Source organism: Sceloporus occidentalis, unplaced genomic scaffold (assembly GCF_023333645.1).
Source record: "Sceloporus occidentalis isolate IW3139 unplaced genomic scaffold, rSceOcc1.0.p SCAF_9, whole genome shotgun sequence".
NCBI classification, from domain to species: domain Eukaryota; kingdom Metazoa; phylum Chordata; class Lepidosauria; order Squamata; family Phrynosomatidae; genus Sceloporus; species Sceloporus occidentalis.
Genome location: NW_028316989.1, coordinates 13,138,611 through 13,165,380, shown reverse-complemented (window position 1 = coordinate 13,165,380; position 26,770 = coordinate 13,138,611). Strand labels below are relative to the sequence as shown.

The 26,770-nt window shown below is 43.1% G+C and overlaps 3 protein-coding genes across 14 annotated transcripts in view; 1 reads left to right on the top strand and 2 right to left on the bottom strand.

Annotated features, from left to right (window-relative positions):
• The window catches only part of LOC149306928 (carotenoid-cleaving dioxygenase, mitochondrial-like), a 47,131-nt gene extending 34,140 nt beyond the window's left edge, over positions 1-12,991 (top strand). For all 12 annotated transcript variants that reach the window (XM_089538921.1, XM_089538915.1, XM_089538916.1 and 9 more), the window contains 11 exons: positions 1,521-1,728; positions 1,821-2,032; positions 3,710-3,825; positions 5,196-5,298; positions 7,884-8,015; positions 8,825-8,985; positions 9,350-9,517; positions 9,956-10,093; positions 11,036-11,218; positions 11,362-11,472; positions 12,212-12,991. In XM_089538921.1, the coding sequence (XP_089395047.1) occupies positions 1,521-1,728; positions 1,821-2,032; positions 3,710-3,825; positions 5,196-5,298; positions 7,884-8,015; positions 8,825-8,985; positions 9,350-9,517; positions 9,956-10,093; positions 11,036-11,218; positions 11,362-11,472; positions 12,212-12,325 (1,646 nt within the window). In that variant the 3' untranslated portion in view covers positions 12,326-12,991. The remainder of the gene's footprint in view (positions 1-1,520; positions 1,729-1,820; positions 2,033-3,709; positions 3,826-5,195; positions 5,299-7,883; positions 8,016-8,824; positions 8,986-9,349; positions 9,518-9,955; positions 10,094-11,035; positions 11,219-11,361; positions 11,473-12,211) is intronic.
• A 507-nt stretch (positions 12,992-13,498) lies between these two features.
• On the bottom strand, positions 13,499-18,256 carry LOC149306927 (6-pyruvoyl tetrahydrobiopterin synthase-like). The gene is made up of 6 exons (XM_089538928.1): positions 17,669-18,256; positions 16,549-16,622; positions 15,237-15,259; positions 14,977-15,033; positions 14,461-14,531; positions 13,499-14,221 (listed from the first exon to the last, which is right to left on the bottom strand). Exons 1-6 carry the CDS (start codon positions 17,773-17,775, stop codon positions 13,984-13,986), a joined length of 570 nt encoding a protein of 189 aa, XP_089395054.1. The 5' UTR covers positions 17,776-18,256; the 3' UTR covers positions 13,499-13,983.
• Positions 18,257-19,596: 1,340 nt separating this feature from the next.
• Positions 19,597-26,105, bottom strand: LOC149306926 (6-pyruvoyl tetrahydrobiopterin synthase-like). The gene is made up of 6 exons (XM_089538235.1): positions 25,978-26,105; positions 24,910-24,989; positions 23,936-23,958; positions 23,582-23,638; positions 22,778-22,848; positions 19,597-21,553 (listed from the first exon to the last, which is right to left on the bottom strand). Exons 1-6 carry the CDS (start codon positions 26,064-26,066, stop codon positions 21,421-21,423), a joined length of 453 nt encoding a protein of 150 aa, XP_089394361.1. The 5' UTR covers positions 26,067-26,105; the 3' UTR covers positions 19,597-21,420.
• Between the last annotated feature and the right edge of the window lie 665 nt (positions 26,106-26,770).

Genomic DNA, 26,770 nt, shown 5'->3' with positions numbered 1-26,770 from the left:
ACAGTCTTCCGAAGGTGAAGGTGAGGGTTAATCTTCTCATTAATCCCAAAGAAACCCCCCCAAAACATCTACCGCATCCTGGTACACTTACCCCCATCTTGAAAAGCCCCAGCACCAAGAAAATCCCATGTATAAAATGTTGTTTTCTTCACTAAAAATAAAAAGTGAACATATAAGTGAAGTCCTGTGAAGGAACAAGAATTTGTCTCATGTCATACAGGATGAGGCCAACAATTACTTTTGAAAACAGAAAAGCAAACCCAGAAAAGTTATTGAACTAATAAGAGTGTCTACAGTATAAATGCATTGAGAATATGGCAATCCCAACCTTACAAAGCTATGGGAGATCTTGCTTGGAGCTCAGTTTCTGTAGATTAGGCCTTGCTAATTCCCGCCGTCGCCTTTGCCAACCTCATTAAAAGCTGCATCCTCTCATCCCATCATGCTAGTACCAAAAGGAGCATTGGATTCAGGGCATTAGACAGGATTTCAGCAGAATTTAATCATACTTGCAGAGGAAAAGCAGTTGAAGAGATAACAGCTTTAACTCTTTAGGTGCTCAATAGTATTCGGGATCCGATGTCTCTCTCTCTCTCAGAGATGTTCTTTGCCTAAGAAAGGGGCAGTTAGCTTTGCACAGGACAGGGGCAGCCTGGATCTCAAGGGAAGTTATTTTCTGTTGCTAATGGAGTTGAATTTTTATTACCTGTCTTTTCTTGCCCTTTGTCCCTGGTCCTCAGTATGGCCAAGAAGAGGAATGGGCTCTGCCTGCATTGATATCCCTCTAGATCAGTGGTTCCCAAAATTTGGCCCTTCAGATGTTTTGGACTTCAGCTCCCAGAATTCCTGATTTTTCGCCCAATCTGCCTGGGGCTTCTGGGAGCTGAAGTTCAAAACATCTGGAGGGTCAAAGTTTGGGAAACACTGCTGCAGTCAGACCATCTGAACTGACAACAGATATAACATCTGAGACAAATTGCAGCCTGTGAATCATCACTTTTCTTCTTCTGTATGATTTTTAATATCTTTGCCTGATGAAGAAGCCAGCGAAGCTCTTTTGTGGATTTTAAATGTGCGTGTGTGTATTTATGGATTTCTTTCTAGATAAAAGCAAATGAACAAAAAGCACAGACGTAGCAGCCTTAAAGTGAAGAAAGCCCAGCAAAGCTATATTATAAAACTAAACTCAGTCAGTTTGTGTAGCGGTCTTATTTGCATTCACATCCTGTTCTTAACTTAAGTTACTCCAGATGCATTTGGAGGAAGTTGACTTTAGTCTACGAAAGCTCATGCTGCCAACTTCTTTCTTTCCATTACTCTCAATGGTGCCACAAGATCTCTCTACATCTCTTGAGTTACTCATATTAAAGCGAAATCGAAGTGTGATAAGTGCTTCTGCATTGCTCTGGAAATGACCACTGTATGTTTTCCCTTGAATTAAGGAGGCAAAAGCAAATTGACCAATAGGCAAGGGATGCTATTCCCTTCTTATCTGGTGACTTCTTGCTTTCTCTCCACAGGTGTAGACAGCTTGGCATCGAACCAGAAACAACAGCAGCAGGTGACCTTCCGCAACCAGAAGGGCTTGCCATGCCTCTCACCATTTTTCACCAGCGTGGAAGAAACTCCTCAGGTTATCCAGACCAAGATCAAAGGACAGGTCCCCAGGTGGCTCAAGGGCAAGCTGCTGAGAAATGGGCCAGGGAAGTTTGAATTTGGAAAAGACAAGTAAGGCTTTGTTTGTTTTGTTGTTGTTCTATGCACCACTAACCGTTTTATACCTCATATAAAGACTGTACCTCGTTTTTCTTCAATGGAAGGTATAACCACTGGTTTGATGGCATGGCTTTGTTGCACCAGTTTGAGATCGAAGATGGGATCGTGAAGTACAGAAGCAAGTTCCTAAGGAGTGATTCCTATCTGGCAAACAGCAAGAACAACCGGATCATGATCTCTGAGTTTGGAACCATGGCTGTGCCAGACCCTTGCAAGACCATTTTTGAGCGCTTCATGTCAAGGTTTGAAGCGCCAAGTAAGTGTCTTTTTTTGGGTCTGCACCATCCTTCCTTTAATGCTGGTCTTTTCCTTAGGGAAATGTTAGACTAGAGGAAATTATATATGGGGTAGATTTCACAGCAAAGCCGAATGGACTTGGACCATACTCACATTACCTATTATTATTATTATTATTATTATTATTATTATTATTATTATTTTCCGCCTTCCTCCCAGTACAGCGACTCAAGGCAGCGAACAAGAAATCATGTTTTTAAAAAACCCTGATGTACAAAAAGGAAACAAAACTGTACACAACTGAAAGAAAAAGTGTTAGGAATGCAAGGAAAAAAGGAAGCTAAGAACTGTCCATCATCTTAACCACCATCTTTACTGAATAGCATGGTGGACCACCTCAAGATATTTAGACAGATAGACAGACAGACAACAAACAGATAGATAGATATTGTACAGTGCTGTGTAAATCTACAGTGCTATATTAATGATGATAATATTAATATTAATATTAATAATAATAATAATAATAATAATAGAAGACTGATTCAAAGCTTCCCTTTAGGGGAAATCCTCCCAAAGAGGCAAACAACAAATCTTAAAATTAAAAAGGTTTATTTTTTGGGGACTTAGGAGAAGACCTTCTGAGTGTCTGCTTTGTGGTTTTGGTATTTCCTCCCCATGAAAGACCAATTTAGTTCCCTCTTTGATGACTGTCTATTCAGACAGGTCTTTGGGCTGTCTGACCGATTATTTATTTTGCTGCTTAAGTCCATTAACTGTCGGAATGAAGACAAACATGTTGAAACAAGGGAAAGGTGTGGTTGGTAGGTGGTTCATCCCTATGGGGGAATAGTATCTGGCCGGGTCTAGATGAGGGTTGCATTCTCATTAAAGAATGAGGTCCTCAGTCTTGGGATGTTCATTGATCCAATATTATCATTAGGATTTCAGGTGGCTTCTGAGGTTTGAGGTACTCTGATGTGCCAGCTGAAAACTTATTTAGCTGGAGATATATAAATTGTATTTTTATACTATACATATAAATTGTATCCCGTTATATTTTGTCCCGTTGTGCATTGGTCACTTTGCTGGCTCCTCTACAGAGTAACCTAACAACAGCCTTTTACTAGGTATGGATGTTACAGAACTGGCCAGTTCTAATTCCCAAAATGTAAGTCCCCAACAGGATTCTGACCTTAATTGATAAAGTGATAAGTGGAGTAACAGAAAGATACACCTCAAGGAATCCTTGATCCTTTTGTTTTCTGCTGGGTATCCAAAGCTGGCTGAAGAGCCAGGGTGCTTTAGGTTCCTACTAAATTTATTTTGTGTGAGATTGCTGTGAATTTCATCATTCAGCTGGAAGAAGATCAGTTGCTGAGGTGTGGATATTAGTTTGAGTGGGAGATTGTTTCATTAGCTTAGAGTCAAAAGAGCAACCCTGCCTTTCATAACAATTAAAATACTTAAGGAAGATGCCAACTTTCACCTTCGCCCCAGGCACAGGCTTTTAAAGTGCAACACGTTCAATGAGAACAGTTTATTTAGTCCAAAGAGCATAGAGCTTTTGCAAGGCGAACACCTGGTTCATGTGTTTCTCTGGGTTTCTCCAATAAACTTGAAGCTTTTGCACCTCATTCCCCAAGCCAAGCTGACCTGGGCTAATCTAATTTTTCTCTTCCCCATTTTGTCACAGAAATAACAGACAACTGCAATGTGAACTATGTAGTCTACAAAGGCGACTATTATGTCAGCACAGAAACCAATGTAATGCACAAGGTGGACCTGGAAACTCTTGAATCAAAGGAGAAGGTAAAGGAACAGACAAAGGTGCCTTAGATCAAGTCAGACAGTTTGTCCATCTAGCCAGTCTATTGATTTGCAGAGGGTTTTCAGGTGCTCCCAGCACTGCTGTCCAAACCTTTGGAGATGCCAGGAACTGAAAATGGGACTGTTTGCATGCAAACCATATGTCCCTGCTCTGGCTCCATCCAAGTTCAAGAAGGTAGGACTCTGAACACTAGTTGTTGGCAAATATAAGCAGGATGGGACCACTTCTGGTTAGCCCTTGTGGAAAACAGGATGCTGGATGAGATGATTCTTTGACCTGATCCTGCAGGACCTTTCTTGTAGTCATGATAGCTGTATGGAAACTTTATATCTGGATGTTCTGGGCCACTGAAGTCCAACTACTGGACACTGGCAGCAGCAGGAGAGCGAGCGAGCTATAATCTCACATGATTCATTTGTGGGCATCCCAAAGGCATTTGACAGACCCAGTGTACAAAACAGGATGCTGGAGCAGATTTAACTTCTGGGGTGATCTAGAAGGAAGAGTTGAGACAGGGAGGTTAGGGTCCCAAGAGGATGACACTAGATTACAGCATTGCTGTAGCAATGGCTGGTGGCTTCCATGTCTAAAAATAGGTTCAGCAGCTTTAATATTTCGTTTCAAGTTTGGGCTAAGGCTCAGAATGGATTATTTACTACTCCACTGAAATGAGTGCCACCAGCTATCACTGGTTGTGGGTCTAGTTTCAGTGCATAATGGAAAGCAGATGTATTTGAAGAGGAAGAGGCTACTTTCCATTATTGTGAGCCATGCATTTCATGAGTGAGGCATAGGCTGGCATACACACATGCAGCAAAACTGTGTAGGGACAATGGGGTTGAATTCTGCGGTGACAGAACGAACTGCTCTCTCGGATCACATTGTAGATGAAAAATCATATTTTGCCTTTTCCCTATGTCAGGAGCCCACTGAAAGAAAAACACTAGCAAGCAGGATGAAACACTCTCATATGACCCCTGTCCATTGTGCTATTTTTAAAAAAATTATATGACTATTTTCATGGGGTGGGAATTAAACATAAAAAAGCATTCGGGGGGGGGGGGGAATCTTGCATTTTGAAGTAGTACAGTCCATGCTTCGACTTGGCACTCTTACTATCTTATGCCTATCACAGTTTATGGCATGTGTAGATGAAAGAATATGGACTCTGTAGCAGAGGATGAACGGCCCATTTCTTGAGATTTCATTATGAAAGATGTCTACATTGCAGAGTTTACAGCTATCTGCAAAGACAGCTTTACATATCCTGTTTATGTCAGTGCTGGAGAAGTACTGCTAAATCAATAATTTCCACTCAGATCCTGAAAAGAAAAACATCTTTCACTTGCAGGTGGATTGGGAAAAATATATTGCAGTGAATGGAGCGACTGCCCACCCACATTATGACCCAGATGGGACGGCGTACAACATGGGCAACTCGTATGGGAAGCATGGTGAGGACCGCATGGCTCAGGCTTGTGACATAAATAGGTGATCGATTCATGCACCTAATTAAATGGGTTGGGGCCTCTGAAAACATATGCCATAATGCATTCTATTTATGTCACAAGACCTTCTGTTGTTTTTGTTGCAACTGACTAACATGAGAACTTTCTAAGGGGGGAAAACAGTCTCTTAAATATGTACCTATCCAAAGAGGAAATTGCTCCTATGGTAACTTCATGGATTCAGTTCTGTGACAAAGAGCCCTGTTTACATTGCCTTTATGCATTAAAACACAATGTCTTTTCCCAACACAACTTAATCTGCATGATGAGAATATTATCTCATTAGCTAATTGACTTTTGGATAATTGTTACTCAGGAGCTGGCAGGAGCTGTGTTTCGCAGAGAGTTATGGCATGGTGTCAGAGCTAGCATAATGCAGTGGTTTGAGTGTTGGACTACGACTCTGGAGACCAGGGTTTGATTCCAGCTGGGCCACGAATCCCACTGGGTGACTGGGCAAGTCACAGTCTCTCAACCTCAGGGGAAGGCAATGGCAAACCTCCTCTGAACAGATCATGCGAAGAAAACCCCATGATAAGTTCGCCTTAGGGTCACCATAAATCAAAAACAACTTGAAGGCACAACAAATGACATGGTGTGGAGAACAGACACTCCTTTTCCTTATCTCCTTGCTTTGATCAGTCTGTTTTATTTCCAAAGCTCCCTGTTATGAAACCACTTGAAATAAGGAGGCAGATAAATGAATATGAATTCCATCCGCTGCGTTTCCCAATCTTGTAATTTGCCATGTACTGCGTGCCTCTTTCAGCAATGGCCCTGGTTAAATTAAAATGCTTGGCAGCCTATCCTCAGCCTGTTGTGTTTGGTCAGAAGAGAGATTAAAGTCAGGTTTGACTGAGAAAGCCTAAAAGAGAGAGGATGCCTTTACAAACCATGACTGTGAACATTGTGTTTATTAGTTACATGCCATGCTGATGCGATCTGGTTGAGAGATTAGTTCAAGGGCCAAGATTGAGTGGGAATATAACCTACAACTCTTCTAGTGCAACAGCCTAACAACTACACTACACTGGTTCTCTGAACCTGCCTTGTATTGTGATAGAACAGAGGTCCATTTAGCCCAGAACTGAGAGGAAAAGTAGCTGTAAAGGCCTTAGGAAAAGACTGACTGCATCTTGGGTACCCAAGATCATAGCTTGAGATGCAAAGGACTGAACATAGGATACTCTTAGCATACAAACCATGTCACTGGGTTTCACTCTTCTTTCTGCATTAGCCCTTCCCAGAATAAAATGTGACTGTCTGGTTAAGCTTATTTCCTAATAAGTGAATTTAAGAATGCAATGTGGTTACTGCTGGCCCAGGAATGTGATAGACAGGTTGCAATCTGGGAGAGAATAATATATTTTAAACTGATGCAGTTTTTTGTGGGTTTTTCGGGCTATGTGGCCATGTTCTAGAAGAGTTTATTCCTGGCATTTCACCAGCATCGGTGTCTGGTGTCTTCAGATGCTGGTGAAACATCAGGAATAAACTCTTCTAGAACATGGCTACATAGCCCGAAAAACCCACAAAAAATTATGGATGCTGGCCATGAAAGCCTTCGACTTCACATTAAACTGATATATTTGTGAAAACATGCAGGGATAGCTGTGTTGGCCATTTAACAAATACAAACAAAAATCCATCAGTGATACTTTTACTGGCCAACCAAAATGCACAATAAAGGTATCATTGATGGATTTTTGTTGATATATTTGTGGTGTTACTTAAATTTCCAATATCAAATTTCCAATGAAGCGCATTGGGAATGTGATATCTCCCAAACTGCGAATTGTTTAAGACAACCAGCTTGCTCCAGTCCCCCACCTGCCTTGCTGTTTCTTGAATTTGGTGATCTCTGCCCTTGAGCCACTTCTTTTCTGTTTATACTATGCTTACATGAAAATGGCAGGCAAAGTTGCCTGACTGCTCTTGTTGTACAAAACACTTGGAGTAACTACAGAAAAAAAGCACCAACGTCTAGAAAGGGAGAATCTCATTTCACATTCTTCTTTCTCCTAAAGTCTGCAGAACGAGTTTCTGCATTTGATTCTCATCCTCTGATTTCATGTGAATCAAGAATGCCTCAACATGGTCATTGTTCTAGGAGGACTAAACTACAACTTTAGCTTGGGTTTCACTTTCCGAAGGGATCCTCACTTTACCAATTTGCAAGGTCCAGTATAGAGCTGCTGTTAAGATTCAAAATGCTTGGTGCAACCGTGTCTTGCCTTTTGCATGGGGGTCAGGACAGGGTGGGCATAAGATTCCTCTTCCCATAAACCCTTTGTATCCTTTAACATTTTCATGGTCATGCTCCACTTTCTGCTCTTTTTCTTACGTTGAAAATGAGAGTGGCAGAAGGTATAGATTCCCTAGCTGTCAGTTATTGCACACAGAGGCTGCCATAGGTCATTTCTAGAGGTATCAGGCCAACCAATAAGGTGGCTCACTCCCCCACCCCCAGATAAATTTGCAGGTCGACTGCTGGTAGGATTCTTCCTAAAGGTGTGCTTTCTCTCTTCCAGGCTCCAACTATAACATCATTTGTGTCCCACCACAGACCCCTGGCTCAGATAACTCTAGCCTGCTGGGTGCCAAAGTGGTATGCACCATTGAGCCAGAGGATCGGATGAAGCCCTCCTATTACCACAGCTTTGGTGAGCACCAGCCTCCTTTGAAACTGACTTGGTCATAAGGAAGGGAGTACTTTCTACTCTGGGCACATTCACCCTATGCAGCCATAGTACTATAATTCCACTTGAACTGCCATGGCTTTATCCTGATGGAAACCTGGGATTTGTAGAGAGAAGTGCTTAGGCTTCTCTGCTGGAGCTCCCTAGTGCCTCACCAAACTACAAACCCCAGCATTCTGCATGATGCAGCAGTGACAGCTGAAGTGGAACCATAGTGCTATAACTAAGTAGTGTGAAAGGGCCTAATATTTGTATATTGTTCTGTTCCAGTGGTTTGCTTATATTCTCTCTATGACACAAGGTGGTCACTTTCCCTCCTCTCAGGATTCTGCGCCATTGAGTTAATACAGGGACTTTTAATAAGGAGTGAGTGTATTCTGAGCTGTGTCAGGTTTGCTTTTCCAGCACGTTCGGGCAGCTCCAGCATTAGCAGGATGTTAAAACTGCTCTGAGTTTAAACTTTAAAAGTGCCATCTGGAGTGCAGCACAGAACAAATTCCACAACTTGGAGTAGCTCCTTTAAAATTTAGGATAAAAACAAGAGCAGAACCACCTTTAAAAAGGATGACCCAGTGAGCTTGGAGTCACTAGTCACCCTGAGTCCTACCTTCCCCTTAAGATGATCGGAAGAACCCCCTAGGAAAATATATTTTATTCAGGGCATTACGTAGGGGCCACTGGATATCATAACATTCTTTTGCCTAGGAACAAATAAGCCAACGGAACTGTTATGGATCTGGCAGACGTTAAGCTTTGCCATCTTTCGCTTCTAGGAATGAGCAAAAACTACATCATCTTCATTGAACAGCCCCTCAAAATGAACCTGTGGAAGTTCGTTGCTGCCAAAGCTTTTGGGAAATCCTTTTTGGATGGGATCAGCTGGGAGCCTCAGCACAACACTCGTTTCCACGTAGTGAACAAGCTCACAGGACAGGTAGGTCCTCTCCTTTTACCAACTCATTGCCTTCTGCATTGGCTGTTGTGGAGCTCACAGACCCAGCCACAGACCCTGTAGCTCTGGTTGCAGTAGCTACTTGTAACTCATTACTTGTACACTTTACTTGCAAAGTGCCATTGTATAACCTTAGTGCCGTAAGGCATTTAAGTACCGTAGTACTTTAGCGACATTTTGAAACAGGAGCAGGTGGATAGAAAGTGCAATTGGGCTTCTAGACCTCTTACTTCTGTCCATGTATGAAAATCCTTGCAAGCAACACTGAACACAATCTGCAGATTTTCAGAGATGTTCTATGGGAGATGTGCAACTGAAGAGGATGTCTTATGTGTTCTTTACATAGGTGTTGCCTGGGCAGTACCGCAGCAAAGCCCTGTTGACTTTCCATCAGATCAACGCCTTTGAAGATCAAGGCTGCATTGTCCTAGATCTCTGCTGCCAGGATGATGGGCAAGCCCTAGATATTTACCGCTTGCAGAACCTCCACAAGGCAGGGGAAGCCCAGGACCAGGTAAAATTGCCCTAGAGATAATGTTGTAGGCAAGGCCTGACCAAAGAATATTTGTGGAGAGGGAACAGAAGAAATTGGAGCCCCTTTGGGCTTTTTTTTTTTGTGTGTGTGTTGTATTCTGTACTTATGGGTCACACCCCATCAGTGGGGTGGTCACTTCAAGTTCTGGAGCGCTTTCAAGGAGCTGTTCAAGGTCCTAAAACTATTTCAGGAGGGGAGATTCTGGCACCGTGGATAACACCTTGAGAGCCTGGACTGGATTCATTGCTCCATTAAAAAGAATGCTACCAGCTGCCAGAGTCACACTTTGTCATTTGTCAGAATTCACACACAGTAATGGAAGCAGGCAAACGGATGTAACCCATTATGCTGTTTCCCTAACATTGTCCATAAAGTTTACCTTCCTAGGTATCATTCTCACATTTGTTCCCTTTGCAGGCCTATAATTCAATTGCAGCGCCATATCCACGACGTTTTGTTCTGCCCCTCAACATCGATGACAAGAAACCTGTAGGAGAGAATCTTAATCCTTTGAGCTACACATCAGCAACAGCTGTGAAAAAGGCTGATGGGAAGGTCTGTACTCCATGGACAAATGGATGCTGTAATGCAGGGTGGACACCTGAAGGGGGTTTTCTGAGGCTCATTTCCCCCTAAATGCCATATGGGCTGCACCTCCACCTTCATATGTGGAAAGGTTGCCTCATTTGGCTGCATGATTGCCAAAACTGCAACTGGAAGTAACATTCTATTGCTTCTTGTTGCCATTTTGGCTGAGTGACATGTTGGCTTGAGTGTTGGACTAGGACTCAGGGAGACCAGGGCTCAAATCCTCGCTTGGCCATGGAAACCCACTGGTTGATCTTGGGCAAGTCCCACTCTCTTGGTCTTAGAGAATGGCAATGGCAAAACTCCACTGAATGGGACAGTTTTGATCTAGTGTTCAGACAAAAGAAATCACTCGGAAATCATATAAGAACAAATGTGGGGTGCTTTGGCCACCACATAAGTGTGGTCTGGGGGCTGCATGTAACCTGTGGGGTGCATGTTCTCTCAGGCTTTAGAGCAACATGCCCAAATTTAGTTTCAGAGATGTTCTTGCAGGCTATATTCTAGGGATGATGGGTAGGGCTTTAGCCAAAAGGGATAGGGCCAAAATTATCAGCACACTGAGTTTAAAACTCTAGTTACTAAGCCTTAGGAGAGATAATTTCAGTAGAGGGGGGTTTGAAGGCTGGACAAAAATGGGTAAAAATTACTAAAAAGTACTGCTGTCATGAGAAAGGGTGTATGGCTGTCTGTGGAACTCAGAAGAGCTGGTTTGAAACTCCAGGAAGCACTGAGGTCCAACCCTACTCCTGCTTTGCAGGCTTATAGTAGCAGATGATGGGAATGACCCTTCTGTATCTGGAGCACCAGAACAGCTACTGTAAGTTGGCAAAGATAAAGTGGATCCAGAGAAGCAAAGAGTGTAGGGCATCTTCTCGTGTACACATAAGATACCGATTCCATTTCCAGATCTGGTGCACATATGAAAGTCTGCATGATGAGAAGCTTGAGAAAAGAGGAGGCCTGGAATTCCCCCAGATCAATTATGCTCATTGCAATGGGAAGAAATACCGCTACTTCTATGGCTGTGGCTTTGGGCACCTGATTGGAGACTCATTGATCAAGATCGATCTGAACACCAAGGAGATGAAGGTGAAAGGATGTGGGGTTTCTCTTTATAGGGGGAGCTATTTCTTTGTACTTTCCTGGGCTGGCTGCAGGAGGTGGATTCTAGTCTTTAAAAACTACTAGTAAAACTTTGTCCTTCTCTCCCTTGGTGCTTTTTTCCTTGCTAGATTTGGCAAGAGGATGGGATGTATCCCTCTGAGCCTGTGTTTGTGCCTGAACCTAACTCTGCTACAGAAGATGGTGGAGTCATTCTGTCCGTAGTACTCACACCCAAGCAGGTAATTTTAGTCTTCACAAGCTGTAGCCAACGGGCTTCTTCTTGCTGGAGGTTGTGATATTTGTTATTGTATTTATAATTTTTAAAAATAATATCCGAATGATGGTGAGGATCCTGTTGGGGACCCAGCGCTGTTTGCTAGGGGGCCATGGAGAAACCCACTTAATCCGGTGTATTTGACATTGGATTCCTTACTGGGTCTTTTGTAAAGGTCTGGAATGATCTGGATCTTCGGTAGTGTGAGTACACTACCAAATCGATCCAGATTGAACGGGATTGTTTCCGGAAATGGAGTTGCCTCCATTTTGAATCAATCTGCTGTGTGTGTGAATGTTGACCAGGAGAGATTCGGTCACGTAAACCGTAGTGGAAACATCGATTCGGTATTGTGTCACCACAGAGATCCGGATCTCCTTGGGACAAAAACATAAGTGTGAATGCTTCCCTAAGGAACTATATCTTGAGAGCTCATTCCTCTTCAGACCAATGTGGAAAAGGAATTGTAGAGATGCTAAAACCAAGTTGTATCATGCCCTCTAGTGAATATGAAAACGCAGTGCAGCACAAGATGCTGTGTTTTGCTTCAACATGTTAGGGCTGTGGACAGCTGCTGCCTTCTCATATTCCACCTTCCTAATTTATTAGCCAGAAAGAGTACTTTACAAGGATTTCTCAGGTGGGAATGTAACAATGCTGCACATCTATGTTATTGTTTGACTTTGAGTTTGTCCTTGTTTCAGAATCAAGGTAGCTTCCTGCTTGTTCTGGATGCCAAGGATTTCACCGAATTGGGACGGGCAGAGGTTCCAGTACAGATCCCTTATGGTTTTCATGGCATCTTTGTCCCACGTTGATACCGAAAAAATACGAGAAGAAGGGGTCTGCTCCGTGATGGGATGCGACTGAAATTTCTCCTTTGTGATTTTGGGCAAGCACTTAATCTTACCATGCGTTGCTTTATCTGCCTAATGGTGTCATAAAAGTTATTTTAATCTATAGAAATCAAAAAATCATAGAGGTGGAAAAGACCCCAAGGGCCACCAGTCCAACCCCCTGCCATGCAGGAATATAAAATCAAAGCACTTCCAAGAGATGACCTCCAAAGGAGGAGTCTTCATCATCCACCATGGCAGTCTGTTCCACTATTGAAAAGCTCTTACTGTCAGTAAGTTTTCCCTAATGTTGAGATGAAATCTCTTTAACTGGAGCCTGAATTTGTTGCTCTGGGTCCTATTCTCTGGAGCAGCAGAAAACAAGTTTGCTCCATCCCCAACATGACAACTCTTCATATATTTAAACATGGCTCTCATGTTATCTCTAAGCCTCTTCTCCAGGCTAAACATACCCTGCTCCATAAGCCATCATAAGCAAAATTATCTTTGTGACTGGGACAAGTATTGCTAATAAAAGACAGACAAATATTGCACACATAGAATTTTTAAAAAGGAGGCACTAACTGACATTAAACTTTATAGCATATCATATTGTTTATTTTTGTATTCAATGTCTATTTTATAGTTTAATTATTTGCATAAAACTGGAGCCACTTGGCAATTTCTGCATTTTTAAAGAAATCTTTGCAATATTAATCAATATGTTTTGAAATGTTTTTGCATTGGGGAGAGGGGGGAAGTAGTTGGTCAAAAATAGTGCATCTACACCAGGCATTTGGTATGGGAACCATCATACCTCATTCACTGGAATACAAACACCAGAGATGTGAATGGTCCTTGGTGTGTCTCTTCCGTCTCTAAGGTCTCTTTCACACCACACAACTATAGAATTGTGATACCCCTTTAGCTGCCATGGTTGCAGCCTATGGAATCCTGGGATTTGTAGTTTGGTCTTAGAGGTCTTAGAGCACTTTGGCATAGAATTCTCAATACCTGACGAAACTAAGTATCCCAGGTTTCCATAGGACAGAGCCTTGGCAGTTAAAGTGGAGTCAAGGCACTGTAATTCTGGTATCCACATGCTCAGCGATTTGCACACCTTTGCTATAACTTTTGTGGTGGGTGAGTGCTATTTTGTCACCTTGTTCATTTTTCAAAAGCAATCTTTTACTTTGTCCTAATATCATTTTCTTAAAACTAGCAAAGTTGTGGGTAAATGAAAAGGTGTTGCTCAAATCCCATTAAACCAAATAGTGCAGTAAAATGGTGCCCTTTGTATAAAATGGCACAATCAAGGATTGGTTTTTGGAACTGATATATTTTTTGACTACTTTCAAGCCATGGATGGTTGAATCCATGGATAAAAAAAATCTGTGGATATGGAGGGCCAACTGTATTTTGATAGCAGTTCCTAGCTTCTAGATTCCTGGAGATCATTCTTGAACAGGTAAGCAGTTATTTACTAGGTTGTGCAGTTGCAGCTGCCAATGATACCAACTCCTGTCTGTTCAAGCAGGACCACACCATCTAAAAAAGCGCAAAAAAAGCTAGAAAACCTAGTTGTGCTGTAAGTGCAACAATGAATTTTCCCCAGGCCCACAGACTTTCCAAAAGGAAGCTTAGACAGAGAACCTGGCAGGGCAGATGAAATACTGGGAGGTGATGGCAGATTTTTTAGGACTGCTAAGAAGCTCCCTTTGGTCACCTTCCGCCGCGAAAGCTGATGGATCTGGTGCATCTCCCCTATAGACGACACTGATCTCGTCTGTTTCGTAGAGTTTTATTTTATGAAGGGTCTTCGCAGGCAAGTGCTTCTGGAGGTTTTCCCAGATGAAGACAGCAAGATTCTCAGTTGTGCTGGAGGTTTGACAGAGACAAAGAAAGGACATTAGGATTTCTCTGAGTCTTTGGAGACTATCACACAATGGCCAATTCAGCAACAGTCACGGCAATGAAAATAAAATGGCAATAAAAAAGCAACACTAGTGCTATAGTGCTTGATGGTTTGGACAAACAGAACTGGATTTAATTCATATAAGCAAAGTCCTCACCCTCAATAGTTGAGTTTTCCTCATGCAAGAATCTCCTCGTCTTACCTTACAACATTTCCAAAATAGGGGACATCTGTATCCAAGTCTTTTTTGTCAAGAGGGTCTGTAACCGCCTCCTAGGCAGGAGCAGAAAGATATATTATGCAGGGCATGTCCAAATAAAGTTGCAAAAGAAGACTTCTAAATGTAGAAGCTGGGGAGGTATGATCCTGAGGTTGCTTGAGGCCCCCCAGTTTTTTGGAGGAGCCAAAGGCCACAAAAATAACATGCAAAGCCTGGGACCAACCTGGCCCTACATTTCCTTGCAACCTTCTGGGACTGCTAGAATTCAGAGCTTCTAGAAAAACTTTGTAAATTCGTATTGTTCCTCCAGCATTCTTTATCATGGAAGAAAAGTCTGTCAATGGCTAGTAGTCATAACGGCTACATGCCATCTCCAAGCGGCATTATATCTCTGGATGTTAGAAGAAAGTCAACTACAACTCTCAGGCCTGATGTGCCTTTTATATTTCCATACCATCAGATTCCTATTTATGAGTCCCACCAGTCCAGCATCATTACCTTCAGATAAGCTTTCAAATCTTTCAGGTCTATCACCATCCCAGAAATGGGATCAATCTAAGAGAACAAAAAAACAAGTGAGCAGATCAGCAATCTATAGACAAGTGATTTGGAGAAGATACAAATTCTACTTGGGATTTCAGGTGGCTCTGAAAAAGCCAGAACCTGGCAAAGACTAGGGTCACATAAAGTTGACTTGGATTGCACCAGAACCAAATGCCCCTAAGACTTCCCCCGCAAATGTTCCCCGTGCTACTTACCTCTCCACAGACTGTCACCACAACTAGAGGGAGGAACAAAAGGACAAGTTACTGCCATACCACCCAACATTTCACAGATAAAAATTAGGACATGTGTGACCAAGCAACATCAGAGTATGGTCAGGTAAGCAAAATGAGGAACAACACACAAGGTAGAAGAAACTGCTGCAGTTTGCTTTTGCCTCAGCCTACTGGGAAGGACGATATTCTACCCCTTCTTCTCTACCTTAATGTCTTTATCAAGTGAAAACTACCTTTGCATTTTGGATTCAATCTGTAGCCACTGAAGCAAGCTGAGGACAAAGGAGGAAAGTCGGGGGAGGAGAAGAGAGAAACCGGAACATTTTAAAAAGGCTGAAAAAGTGGGCTGATATAGGAGCGATTGGGACAGTGGAAAGGTATGAATTATAATTCATATGCCAAGATTAGTGAGGTCTATGGATCATCATGGTTCCCTCGTTCTTATCTGCAGGGATTGGAATGGGAACACAGTATCATTGACAAGGTAAATCTGTAAAAATGTGAACCTCCTTTAAGTTGGACAATGCAAATGAAGGTGATACTGATAAAGCAGATGCCAATTGTCTAGCCAGGAGGATTAGTCTCCTACAGCGACAAAACCAACAAAGGGTCCTGTGGAACCCTAAAGCCTAATACATTGGTTAACATTATCGTAACTTCTGAGTACAACAGTCCACTTCATCAGATGCTTTCAGTGCTATCCGGAATATTTTATTTTTCTTTATTTCCAGGATTTATATCTCCCACAATGGGAATATAAATATGCAGGGTACATGAGTCAGAGCAGGACAAGAGTGGAAGCAGAGGGAAATTAAATGCACAAAGTGCAGTGACATTAAACATTAAAATGGGATTGAACTATCTAAATCATTAGACCAATTTGAAACATAACAACAAAAAATAATAAGGAGCAGTTTGGAAAATGACAGAAGGAGAACAAGGAGGGAGACATTTTAGCCCCTGGAAGGGGGTTCCTAGAGGCAGCCACAGAGGAGGCTCTCAACACTGCAGGTAGGGAGGATGGCAAGATGACCTAGTGGTTAAAAGTGGGATGGGTCATTTATGGCCTTCCAGATGTTTCTGGACTCCAACTCCCATCATCCTACATTGTTGGCTATGCTGACTAGGGCTGGCGGGCACCACAGGCCAAAGACATTTGGAGAGGCTCAGTCATTTGCTTCTGAATGAGAAGGATGGAGAGAGAACATCCAGGCACCTAAATTTTCAATTCCTTATTCCGCTAGGGTGGCATTGAGAGTAAGTGGGATCGCAAAATTGTCTGGTTCCTCACCTTTATAGTTGTGTCCGTGCTTCCGACTGCATGGCCCAAACAGCTTCTCATTCTCTGTGTCACTCAGGGATTTGCTGGAAAGAAAATTAAGATGCAGGACTGAGGAGTCAGCACAAATTGGAAGTCAGAAGCTCTGCTCTCCATCCTATCAGTCTTGACTTTTCCTTGGCTTATCTGTAACAGCCAAGAAAAAGAGAACTTTGTTGTATGGAGAGGAAGTAACTCAGTATTCCATCTCCCATCCTATAGCCTTTGGACTCAGAGGAGCCATCTCAAGGACAGGTCTTCCTACAGGATACACAAACAAGACATTTTGCTGCCTGCAGCACAGCACATAATCCCCCCTCCCAATGCCTATTACTTGCCATGTCATTTTGGTACCTAAGGCATTAAAATCCTATCAAATTCCTTTGCTAAATACAAATACAGTAGTTGAGATCCTACTGAGCTGAGTACCTGAGGCGATGCAGTATAACTTTACATTCACAGTGTTACATGACAGTTACGCATGCCACCTCATTAGTGAATTGTGGCGTTATGCAAGTGAATATGGAATCGAGCCCGCCCACACATGCATACATGCACAATGTGGGATGGAAATATGCACAGGCAAATGTGTGGCTGCATATTCATGAGGATGTGTAACACTACCACATACACAGCTCCACTTCTGCAACCTTCGACACATTCCCCCTCCACCCCTGACCTCCATAACTGCCTGCATGGTACAGAGGTTAGGAGAGTTTGCTTAAGATGGGGCATCCCAGGTTCAAATCCCCAAGCAGCCATGTAGCTCACTAGGCAAACTTGGATCAGTTCGTACCCCACAGCCTCACTTGCCTCATAGGGCTATTGCAAGGATGCTGTACACTGCTCTGAGGTTGCTCAGAAGAAAGACAGGCTATATCTGTAAACATAATAAGTGCACATGCATGCATGTTTGTTGTTGCATGTCAAGATTTGTTCAGTTTCACCCTTGCCTTCCTCTGAAGCTGAGAGAGAATGCGACTTGCCCAAGGCCACCCAGCATCCTAGTCCAACGCTCAAACCATTACAGCACACTGGGTCTTTACACATGCATCCCCACGTACATAAAGACAGGGTTAGGGAGTAAAATTACCAGGCCAGTCTGTGGGAGGCGCTAAAGGTATCTATCCGGGAGAAGGTGGCCATTTTCAGGGGAGATGCCTCTGCCTTAGGTCCTTCTGAAGCCTCCAGGGTCTGCATTGCAGGATCCACGCAGAGCTGTTGGTGGTGGTCGGCACAGAGACAGAGTAGCTGTTCAAACCAGAGTCTGTGGCTCCCTGCAACGTGGATTAATAAACCAGCTGCCCATCATGTGATCATGGCAGAGAAAGGCTAAAATATCCCAGAGTCATAAAGCTAAGACCACGGGATGGGGAGAGGAACCAATCGATTGGCTTAACAAGTGAATGATCTCTAGCATCTTGGGTTGAAAGCATGGCGTTCTCAGATTAAGGTAAGACTTCCTTTTTCATAAACTGCGCATGAGTCAGCAGCGCAATTGTGGATTAGTTACAAGAGACAATGGATTCTTAGGCAACCGTAATGGAAACATAGTGACCTGATGACAGCAAAAGAGTTTCACTTTGTGATGGCAGGTCTGGACCGATTTCAGTTCCGGTGGGAGCATCCTGAAGAGAATGTCAACAACCGAAGCACCCGGAAAGCAAGTCATGTGAAGAACAGTTGAGCCTGGAGAAGACGAAAAGGGAGATGTGGCAGTTATCATCGACCTCACACACACACACACACACACGACGGGTGTGAAAGAAATGGCAAGGGAGCAAAGTTCAGCACAGCTTTTAGGAGAATCTCAGGTTGGAATCCCTTTGGGGCTTCGCACTTGCATAACCAGCAGGGGAAGCAGGTGGGGAAACTGGGGGATGAAGCCATGCTACCGCATCAGTCCATCGTGGCTTCATGGTTTGCTGCCTATGAGCTCCAACTCTTGTGTTAGATTTTTATCACCACACATCACAGCCACTTGAGAGTCAGCATAGCGTAGTGGTTTGAGCGTTGGACTATGACTCTGGAGATCAGAGCATGAATGCCGACAAGTTGAAATGTATGCATCCATGTCACCACCATTTTATGGTGTGATTATCTGGGTTTTTTTTTATATCTGTGCACAGTCCCAAAACCAAACCCTTGCAGATCTAAAAAGTCCACAGTACATCCTCTTGGAAAGGTATGAGATGCACCAGCATAACATCCCAAGAGGACTGTGGCTATAACTAGGAAGCTCTGGCGAACTTCCATCAAAATGTAAAAATCTTTCATCCAACCCATGCCTGAATTTTGATTTCCAGTACATTTTCAATGAATTTTCTTCACGTCAGCTTTCTTTACTGTCCGCCTTTCAAACCCATACATAGAAATCAGAAATAATACGTCTTGGATGAGTCTTTAGTATTTAATGGTATGTCTTTACACTTGAGGATGTTATCTCATTCCTTCATGGTTGCCTTTCCAAGTCCTAGTCTTCTTCCGACTTCTTGACATGATGACCATTTTGGTTAATGACTGAAAGAAGGTAGAGGAAATCTTTTAACTGTTTCAATGCCTTCATTATCCACTTTGTTTTGTAAACCATCTGGCCATTATTTTTTGTTTTCAAAAAACAATTCAGCTGTAACCCTGCTTTCTTCCTTAAGTTTCCTCAATAGTCATTAAAAGCCTTTGCTATTTTCTGCAAATAATATGGTGTTACGTGCATATCTTACATTGTTCTTCAAATCCCTGCTCAGACATGAAAACCCACTGGGTAATTTTGGGCAAGTCACACTCTCTTAGCCTCAGAGAAAGGCAAAGGCAACCTTGCCCCAAGAAATCTTGCCAAGAAAACCTGTGATGGGTTCACCAACAGTCAGAAACGAAGCTGCACAACAAGAACAAAATCACATTGTTCAGATTGTTCAGACCATAGCATGTAGTGGCCAACACTATAATTTGTGGCCATCTATTATTATTATTTTTAAATATTAAAAAAAGTCAAAAGTCAATAATAAAACAGAACTGGTGAGAAGAATTTTATTCATTAGATAAAGCTAATACCTCATCTCCTCCAATGAGCCTCCATTTCCTCACAACAACCCTGTGAGGTAGGTCAGGTGGAGAGAGAGTCTAACCAGCCCAGTGCCAGCTGGTGTTTGATGGTGCTGCAGGGACTGGAACTTGGCTCTCCCAAGTCCCAGTCCAACACCACACTCCTAACAAAGCATAGTGGAAATAACAAAGCAACATTTATATGCGTCATTAAATGTGTAGTCATCCTTTCAAACCCTGTAAGAGAGGCTGAGAATGTTGTTATCTCAAGGGTGAAGCCAAAAGGAACCTGGAAGACCACCACTTACAGAGTTTAATGAAATCTGAACAGTGGAGTATTTCACAACTTGAGTTCTTATCGAAGAATAAAGGCAGGGGATGTTAATGGCTCAGTGGTGGAAGGAATGTTTCATATACATTAGGTTCCAGGTTCAACCTGTGACACCTTCACCTAAAATAGGGATGGGAAGCCCTACATGGCTCAGGCCCAGGGTATTTGGCATCTCCCTGTATGAGCTGGCCTGGGCTCTAAGATCCTTAGGAGAGGCCCTTGTCTCAGTATCAACACTTTCACAAACATGGTTGGTGAGTATGCAAAAGGGCCTTCTTGGTGGCTGCTCTGAGCCTCTGGAACTCCCCTCCTAGGGAGGCCACAATGGCCCCCTTCTTGTTGTCCTTTGGTCAGCAGGCTAAAACCTTTTGATTCAGACAGGCTTTGTCATACAGAAAGTTTTTAAAGAATGGGCTAGGGCAGTGGTGGTGAACCTATGGCACGTGTGCCGGGAAGCACTCAGCCCTCTCTGTGGGCATGTGCACCATCGCTCCAGCACAGAATTCGTTACTAGAAAGCCAGAGGGATGGGCACTTTGCAATAAATAAGTGGGTTTTGGGTTGCAGTTTGGGCCCTTGGTCTCTAAAAGTTTTGCCATCACTGGGCCAGGGGGTGCTGTATTATCTTAACTGTACTGCTTTTAAGAGCCTTTTCTCTTTTTAATCCCATTTTATTATTTTAACCTGAGAGTGAATTGTTTTAATACTGTAAATAGTTAATTGCAGTTTCAATGTTTAGGAAAGAAATAGGTTCCCCTTATTACCAATTGTTTTTTTCTGGCACCAAAACTGAAAATGGCTCCTTCAGCAGTCTCACGGGGGACAATCCCATAGAAAAGGCCTCCTTTGGTTGCTATGCTTCTCTGGAAAATATAACTTTTTGTTTTGAGATAACCAGGTGGTTATTTCTGCTTTGGGGAAAAAAATGGATAGGGGTGGCCCGCAAAGGGCTTGATAATGGGGCAGGCATGGCCTCCAGATACTCTGTGGCTCCCAACCTTGAGCTAAAAGGACCAAGGAAGGGGTAACGGGGGGTGGGTGGGAATGTTTGCCTAATACCCTAAAAAACCCGGTGGCAATCACAATAAGTTCCAAACTTTCTCTGGATTTTGCAAAGGTGTGAATCCTTCCTAGTGCAATCTACCACAAAAACAGACACAAAAGGACAGAAAATTCTGCAACTGTCCATAAACATCTGAACAAATGGGATACTTCTGATTCAGAAGCAACAACCGAGCAGGAAATTCTGACAGCACAGAGATGTACAAAAGCTCTGCTTTTTGCACAGTGCTTCACCACCATTCTCTTCACAGGATGTATTTAAGAAATAATGAGGTGCCTTCCTATGCACCTGAAAGCTACACAAATCAAATGCGCTCCAAATCTATTAAGTACATGATTGATTGTTTTCTTTGATTGAATTTTTTCCTCTCTGTGGATCAAAGGCATCAAGAGAATCAGATCCCATTTCTCCTAAGTGCTCTCCTCTCCCTTGTAAACAACAATGTTCTTGTCTGTTTCGTAGACTTTTACTTTATAAAGCATCCCCTTAGGGCAGCGTTTCTGGAGATTCTCCCAGATGAATACAGCAACGTTCTCAGTAGTACTGTGAAAAAAATAATAACAGTTAGTTCTTGAAGCCTTCTAGTTCCTTTTCTGACATCTCCACTGCTTGCCTCTGCAGATGACTGCACTGATGCTGCTGCTGATATGCCTTTTATCTTCTACCCACCTACCATTCTTTTGAAGATTTTCTCACATCTGAGTTTGGTAAAGTTGGAAATTTTTGCAACTAACTGAAAGCAGATACTGCCACCATCAGATGAAGTCTGTAGCTGAGGAAGGCTAACCCTCTTTAATTAAACATAACCAGTCAAGGCTAACCTAGCAGCCGGCATTACATTCTGACCTACTTCCTATCCAAGTGGGACTTCCCCTGGTCTCCTTGCATTCCCACTTCAGTATGGTGTTTCTAGGTCAGTATAAATACATAGCCCAGATTTACCAGAAACCAGTGCTTGCCAAGAACGCTCAAAAAACCCTCTGAGAACTAGAAAATACTATGCCAGTTCCATGTATGACTCAGTACTGCCTATTAATACAAAAAGGTTTTCACTTTTTGACTGTGTTTGCTGAAACAAAGCTGGACATGCCTAGACAACACCCACCTTCCCATGGTTGTTAAACGGCTGTATGTGTGTGGGGTGGGAGCATGGGAGCAGGCTCTGCGGGCAAGGGTTTTTATAGACAGAAGTGCTGGATACTTCACAACAACCACAAAAGGACATTAACACAGATATGATTTGACATTTCACTTGTACAGCACGAACAGGATTCCAGGCAGCAGATCTGTTTGGCTTAAACTAACAACTGAGCCCTCACTACAAGCATAGAGAAATTTTCAAGTGCACAGAACCAATGAGTATGCACACGAAGTAACAAAACACGAAGATGAGGGACAATCAGAGGAATTCATTATGGAATTAGTTTTTATTGATGTGCTTGGACTTGCTCAGAATGAAAGCACAATAACTTAATCTGCCCAAAGGACATAAGAAATTTGAGGCTATACACAGGTACCGGACCCTAGCTCATCCTGGAAGCTCAGCAGGGTTGACTCTGGTTAGTACTTGGGTAGGGGACCACCAGCATATACCTGGTGCTGTAGTTTCTGCTTCAGAGGAAGGAACTGGCAAGACCACCTCTGAGTCTTCCTTGGTTAAGTAAACTTTATGAAATAAGGTTGCCATGAGTTGACACACACACAGAGGAAAACTTCAAAAGGACTCAGTTCATTGTTAGGGAATGGCCCTGTTATGGAGGTGCCTACCTGACAGTATCAGTGAAGTAGGGGACGTCCTTATCTAGATTCTTGTGGTCAAGAGGCTCCATGATGGATTCCTGGGGACGAGAAGGAGGAATTGGGCAGTGAGGGCTAAATGCATTTTAGAATAGGAGGCCTGCTCTGTCTGCATGATCAGCCATTCCTCTCTTATGTCAGCTTCTGGTGTTTACAACTCATGAGTTCCCTGTTGCATGCATTACACATTGCACTGGAGATCCTACAGTTTCTCCCAGTCTTACACTGATCTACTGCCAGGGAACCCAACCCTGACGCGAAGCCATTTAGCAAGGCCAGGAAGATGCTAGTTTCTTCTGTGGCCAGCTGCTGAAACACAGGCAACTGCTCTCTGGTTATCCCCCATTAAATAGCTGAAGGTGGGCAACAGATAAGAAAGTAAAGAAAATGGGAGGTCATTGCAGACTGAAGTGCTGAATAACTTTCGCAACAACCATGAAAGGATATGCACAGGTATAATTTGATATTAGGTGTAGTCGTTTGAGCACTGGACTATGTCTCTGGAGACCAGGGTTCAAATCCCTGCTCAGCCATGGAAACCCATTGGATGATCTTGGGTAAGTCCCACACTCCCAGCAGCCCCAGAGGAAGCCAATGGCAACCTCCATTCAGAAGAACTATTGCCAAGAAAACCCCACAATATGTTTAGGGTTGCTGTAGTTCAGAAATGATTTGAAAACACAACTGTTTGACATTATGCCTGCCTTTGTCAGCAGCAGGATGCAGGCCTGTGGATCACCTGTGACAATCCTAAGGAGACCACAGCTTCATTACCTCCATGTAGTCTTTTAGATCTGTGAGGTTGATCACCATCCCTGTGGCAGGATCGATCTACAAGGCAAACACCAACAGAGCAATCTGAAAAGCATATCCATCTGCAAATCCCACGGTTTACCGCCAGGATTTCAGAGAAGCTTGGTTAAGAGTGTTCAAATCTTGATCCACCATTTTACTCAACCCCAGCTGAGGAACCTCTGCTCACTGCCAAAACTGACACCAAAATGTCACAAAGCAAAGCCTGGAAATTTTCTTTTTTTACCCAGGCTGTTGCTATCAGGAATTCAGAAATGGCAAAATGATGTCAAAAAATGTGAAACGCATACCAAACCCGGAAAAGATGAAACGTACCTCTCCACGTAAAGTTACTTCCACTAGAAAAAGAAAGTGGGGAAGGGGAACAGAGGAAAATGTCAAGATCAGGTTCACATTAAGAGAACCAATAAGTAAAAACACCCATTAACTTCAATAGGTAGCTCTTTCTTCTGTCCATCTCAAGAAAAGTGTTGACTGAAAAGCATCAATAACTCCCTGCCTAGAGGTAGAAAAACGGTGTCTATGATTTGTCAGTATTTCTTCCATTCTGAGGAAAGGCTCTGATATGTTGAACTTGCCATTTCAGATTAATTCCCTGCCGGTTGCATTTAACTAAAATTGCATGAATTGCTTCCTACCGCAGGTTTGGCTAAACAATTTATTCTTGTTTTGTGGCTGGCTAGTTTGTTTTTGCAAGTGTTTACACTTGGCATTATAGCCAGAAGGCTATTGCAAGAACTCGAAATGAATACTTGCATATAATACACACAATGACTTCTTTCTCCCCAACTAAAGGGGTATCTGAGGGAGGGGAGCCTGTGTTATGAAAAGGCATTTGGGGTCCCCCCCTCCTGCATTAGCCCTTCAAATCATCTCCTCTCCAAAAATTGCCCTACAATTTGCACTGGGTTAGCCAGAAGAAGGCACTTGGCTATTGACTGAGTGGCTGCAGATGCACTGCAGAAATAACCCATGGCACAATGCTATGGAATTTTGGGAATTGTAGTTTTGTGAGACATTAAGCCTTCTCTGTTTGAGAGAAGGCTTAATCTAGCTTGAGAGCGCTCTAACTGCCCTGACACAATGCTAGGGAATCCTGGCAATTGTAGTCTATTGAGACACCAGAGCCCTCTGACAGAGAAGGCTAGATGTCTCACAAAACTAGAATTCCCAGAATTACCTAGCACTGACCCAGGGCAGTTAAAGCAATCTCAATCTGGATTATTTCTGCAGTGTGTTTGGGACCTCTGTCACAGTCTCCAGTTCTCCTCGGTTACGCCGCCCCTCACCTTTGTAGTTGTGGCCATGTCCGTTGGGGTTATTGCATTTCCCAAAGAGTTTCTGGTTTTCTTCATCACTCAGCAACTTACTATGGAGCAAAAGAAATGCATTAAAGAACTAGTTACTGGCTGCCGTTTTCACTAATATGGGACTGTTCTGGGAGGACTGGGATCAACTGGAGGGGCAACTGTGTTTCACCAATGGATCCATCCGGACTGCAGAAACAATCCAGTCTGACGTCACTTTAAGTGCCATGGCTCAATGCTATGGAATTCTGGGAATTGTAGTTTGTTGTGGCACCTTTGGTCAGAATGCAAAGGTGTCACTATCTCAATTATGCATCTGGACAATTTTGGATTTCGGACAATTCCGGATTCTGGAATTCCAGATGACCAGATGTCCTCCTTTTCCAGGACGTGCCCTACATTCCAGCCAAGATGAATTCCAAAATGTCCTCCATTTTGAGCATGAATCAGAAACATGGATATATATATGTATGTATGTATGTATGTATATAATATATATGAATGTTTTTTCAGCTTGTGTGATGCAGTGTCCTCCATCTTGCTTGAATGTCCTACATTCTGCAGTCTCTTGTCGTCCTTTGCAGTGAGGGCACCTGGTCTAACCCTAGATAAGTGATAAGTTTCCCTGTGTTACTATTACTACTACTACTATTATAATATTTACTTATATCCTGCTTTCATTCCACCCCGCCCCCAAAAAGGGACTTAAAGAGGCTCACGGTTTAAAAAGACAATGCAATGAAATGAAGGAATTAAAACAGCACTAAACTATTTGCTTTATTAAAACAAGCCACGCTCCAATAAAAGAGGAAAATGCAATTTATAAAGGTCTTTTTAATGATCAGAGACGTCCCTCTATAGCACTAACAAGTTTCCTTTCCAATGGAGACCTCGCCCTCATCTTGCCAGTTTGCACTCTGTACATGCTCAGGGATACCCAGGTTCGCGCATGCGCACACGTTCTGAGCGGCCCCGGGCTAAATTTGGGGCGTGGCGGTGAGAAGGGGGTGTCCCCCGTGTTTTCTTCCCGTTCCCCCCGCAAGCTGTCACCTGTGGAGCCGGTGCGAGGCGCTGAAAGAGAGGCAGCGCGAAACTCGAGCCAGGCGGCTAGGCCGCGACAGGCCCCGAGGGGTCGCCATGGCAACGTCGGTTCCTTTCTATCAACCGTGCTGGGCCTAGTCGTGAAGAGGAATCAGCGGATGGGACTGCGCATGCGCCACACACCTGGGCGCATGCTCAGTAGCCGCGACTGAAGCCGTCCCTTTTCCTTGTTGCCCTTACCTTGTGCCCTTCTTTGCAGAATGGTTGCCCATTCAAGTGAAGCAGTCCCCCAAAGTTGCCACACACAAGCACCACCTTCTTCTTCCTCATCTTTTTTTAAAGCTATGACCTCAATTGTGCCATGCATTCTCATTAATTTTAATTAAAATATCAAGCATTGGTGGTAATAATTAAAATGACATTAACTAAAATATTAATTAAAATATTTTAAATATTAATTAAAATATTTAAAATATTAATTGATGTGCAGAAATGATGGGGGAAACACCTTTTGGGCGTTAAACTGGTCTTCGACTAGAATGGGGTTGGAGTTTGAATGGGGACCATTTGTCCTCCTTTTCCAGGACATATCCTCCATCCCAACCTTCTCTCCTGGAGGGATTCCAAAATGCCCTCCATTTTGAGCGGGACTAAGCAGCACGAACTTACATTTCATTTTAATTATTATTGTTATTATTAATGCAGCACACACAACCACAGAGTACTTAGCAAACATCTTTAATGAGGGATTGTCACTGACATTAAAAAAAAGAACCTTTAACATAGCACTTGTAGGAAAATA

Bases quoted from the DNA above. Each gene is read 5' to 3' on its own strand.
- LOC149306927 (XM_089538928.1), bottom strand. From the start codon at position 17,775: ATGCAGACCCTGGAGGCTTCAGAAGGACCTAAGGCAGAGGCATCTCCC. The intron at 15,260-16,548 runs GTGAGGAACCAG...TCCTCCCTCTAG, and splicing joins GCACGGACACAACTATAAAG to TTGTGGTGACAGTCTGTGGA. The intron at 14,532-14,976 runs GTAATGATGCTG...GCTCCTGCCTAG, and splicing joins ATTTGAAAGCTTATCTGAAG to GAGGCGGTTACAGACCCTCT.
- LOC149306926 (XM_089538235.1), bottom strand. From the start codon at position 26,066: ATGGCGACCCCTCGGGGCCTGTCGCGGCCTAGCCGCCTGGCTCGAGTT. The intron at 24,990-25,977 runs GTGACAGCTTGC...TTTGCTCCATAG, and splicing joins GCCTCGCACCGGCTCCACAG to TAAGTTGCTGAGTGATGAAG. The intron at 21,554-22,777 runs GTAGGCACCTCC...TTTTTTTCACAG, and splicing joins TACTTCACTGATACTGTCAG to TACTACTGAGAACGTTGCTG.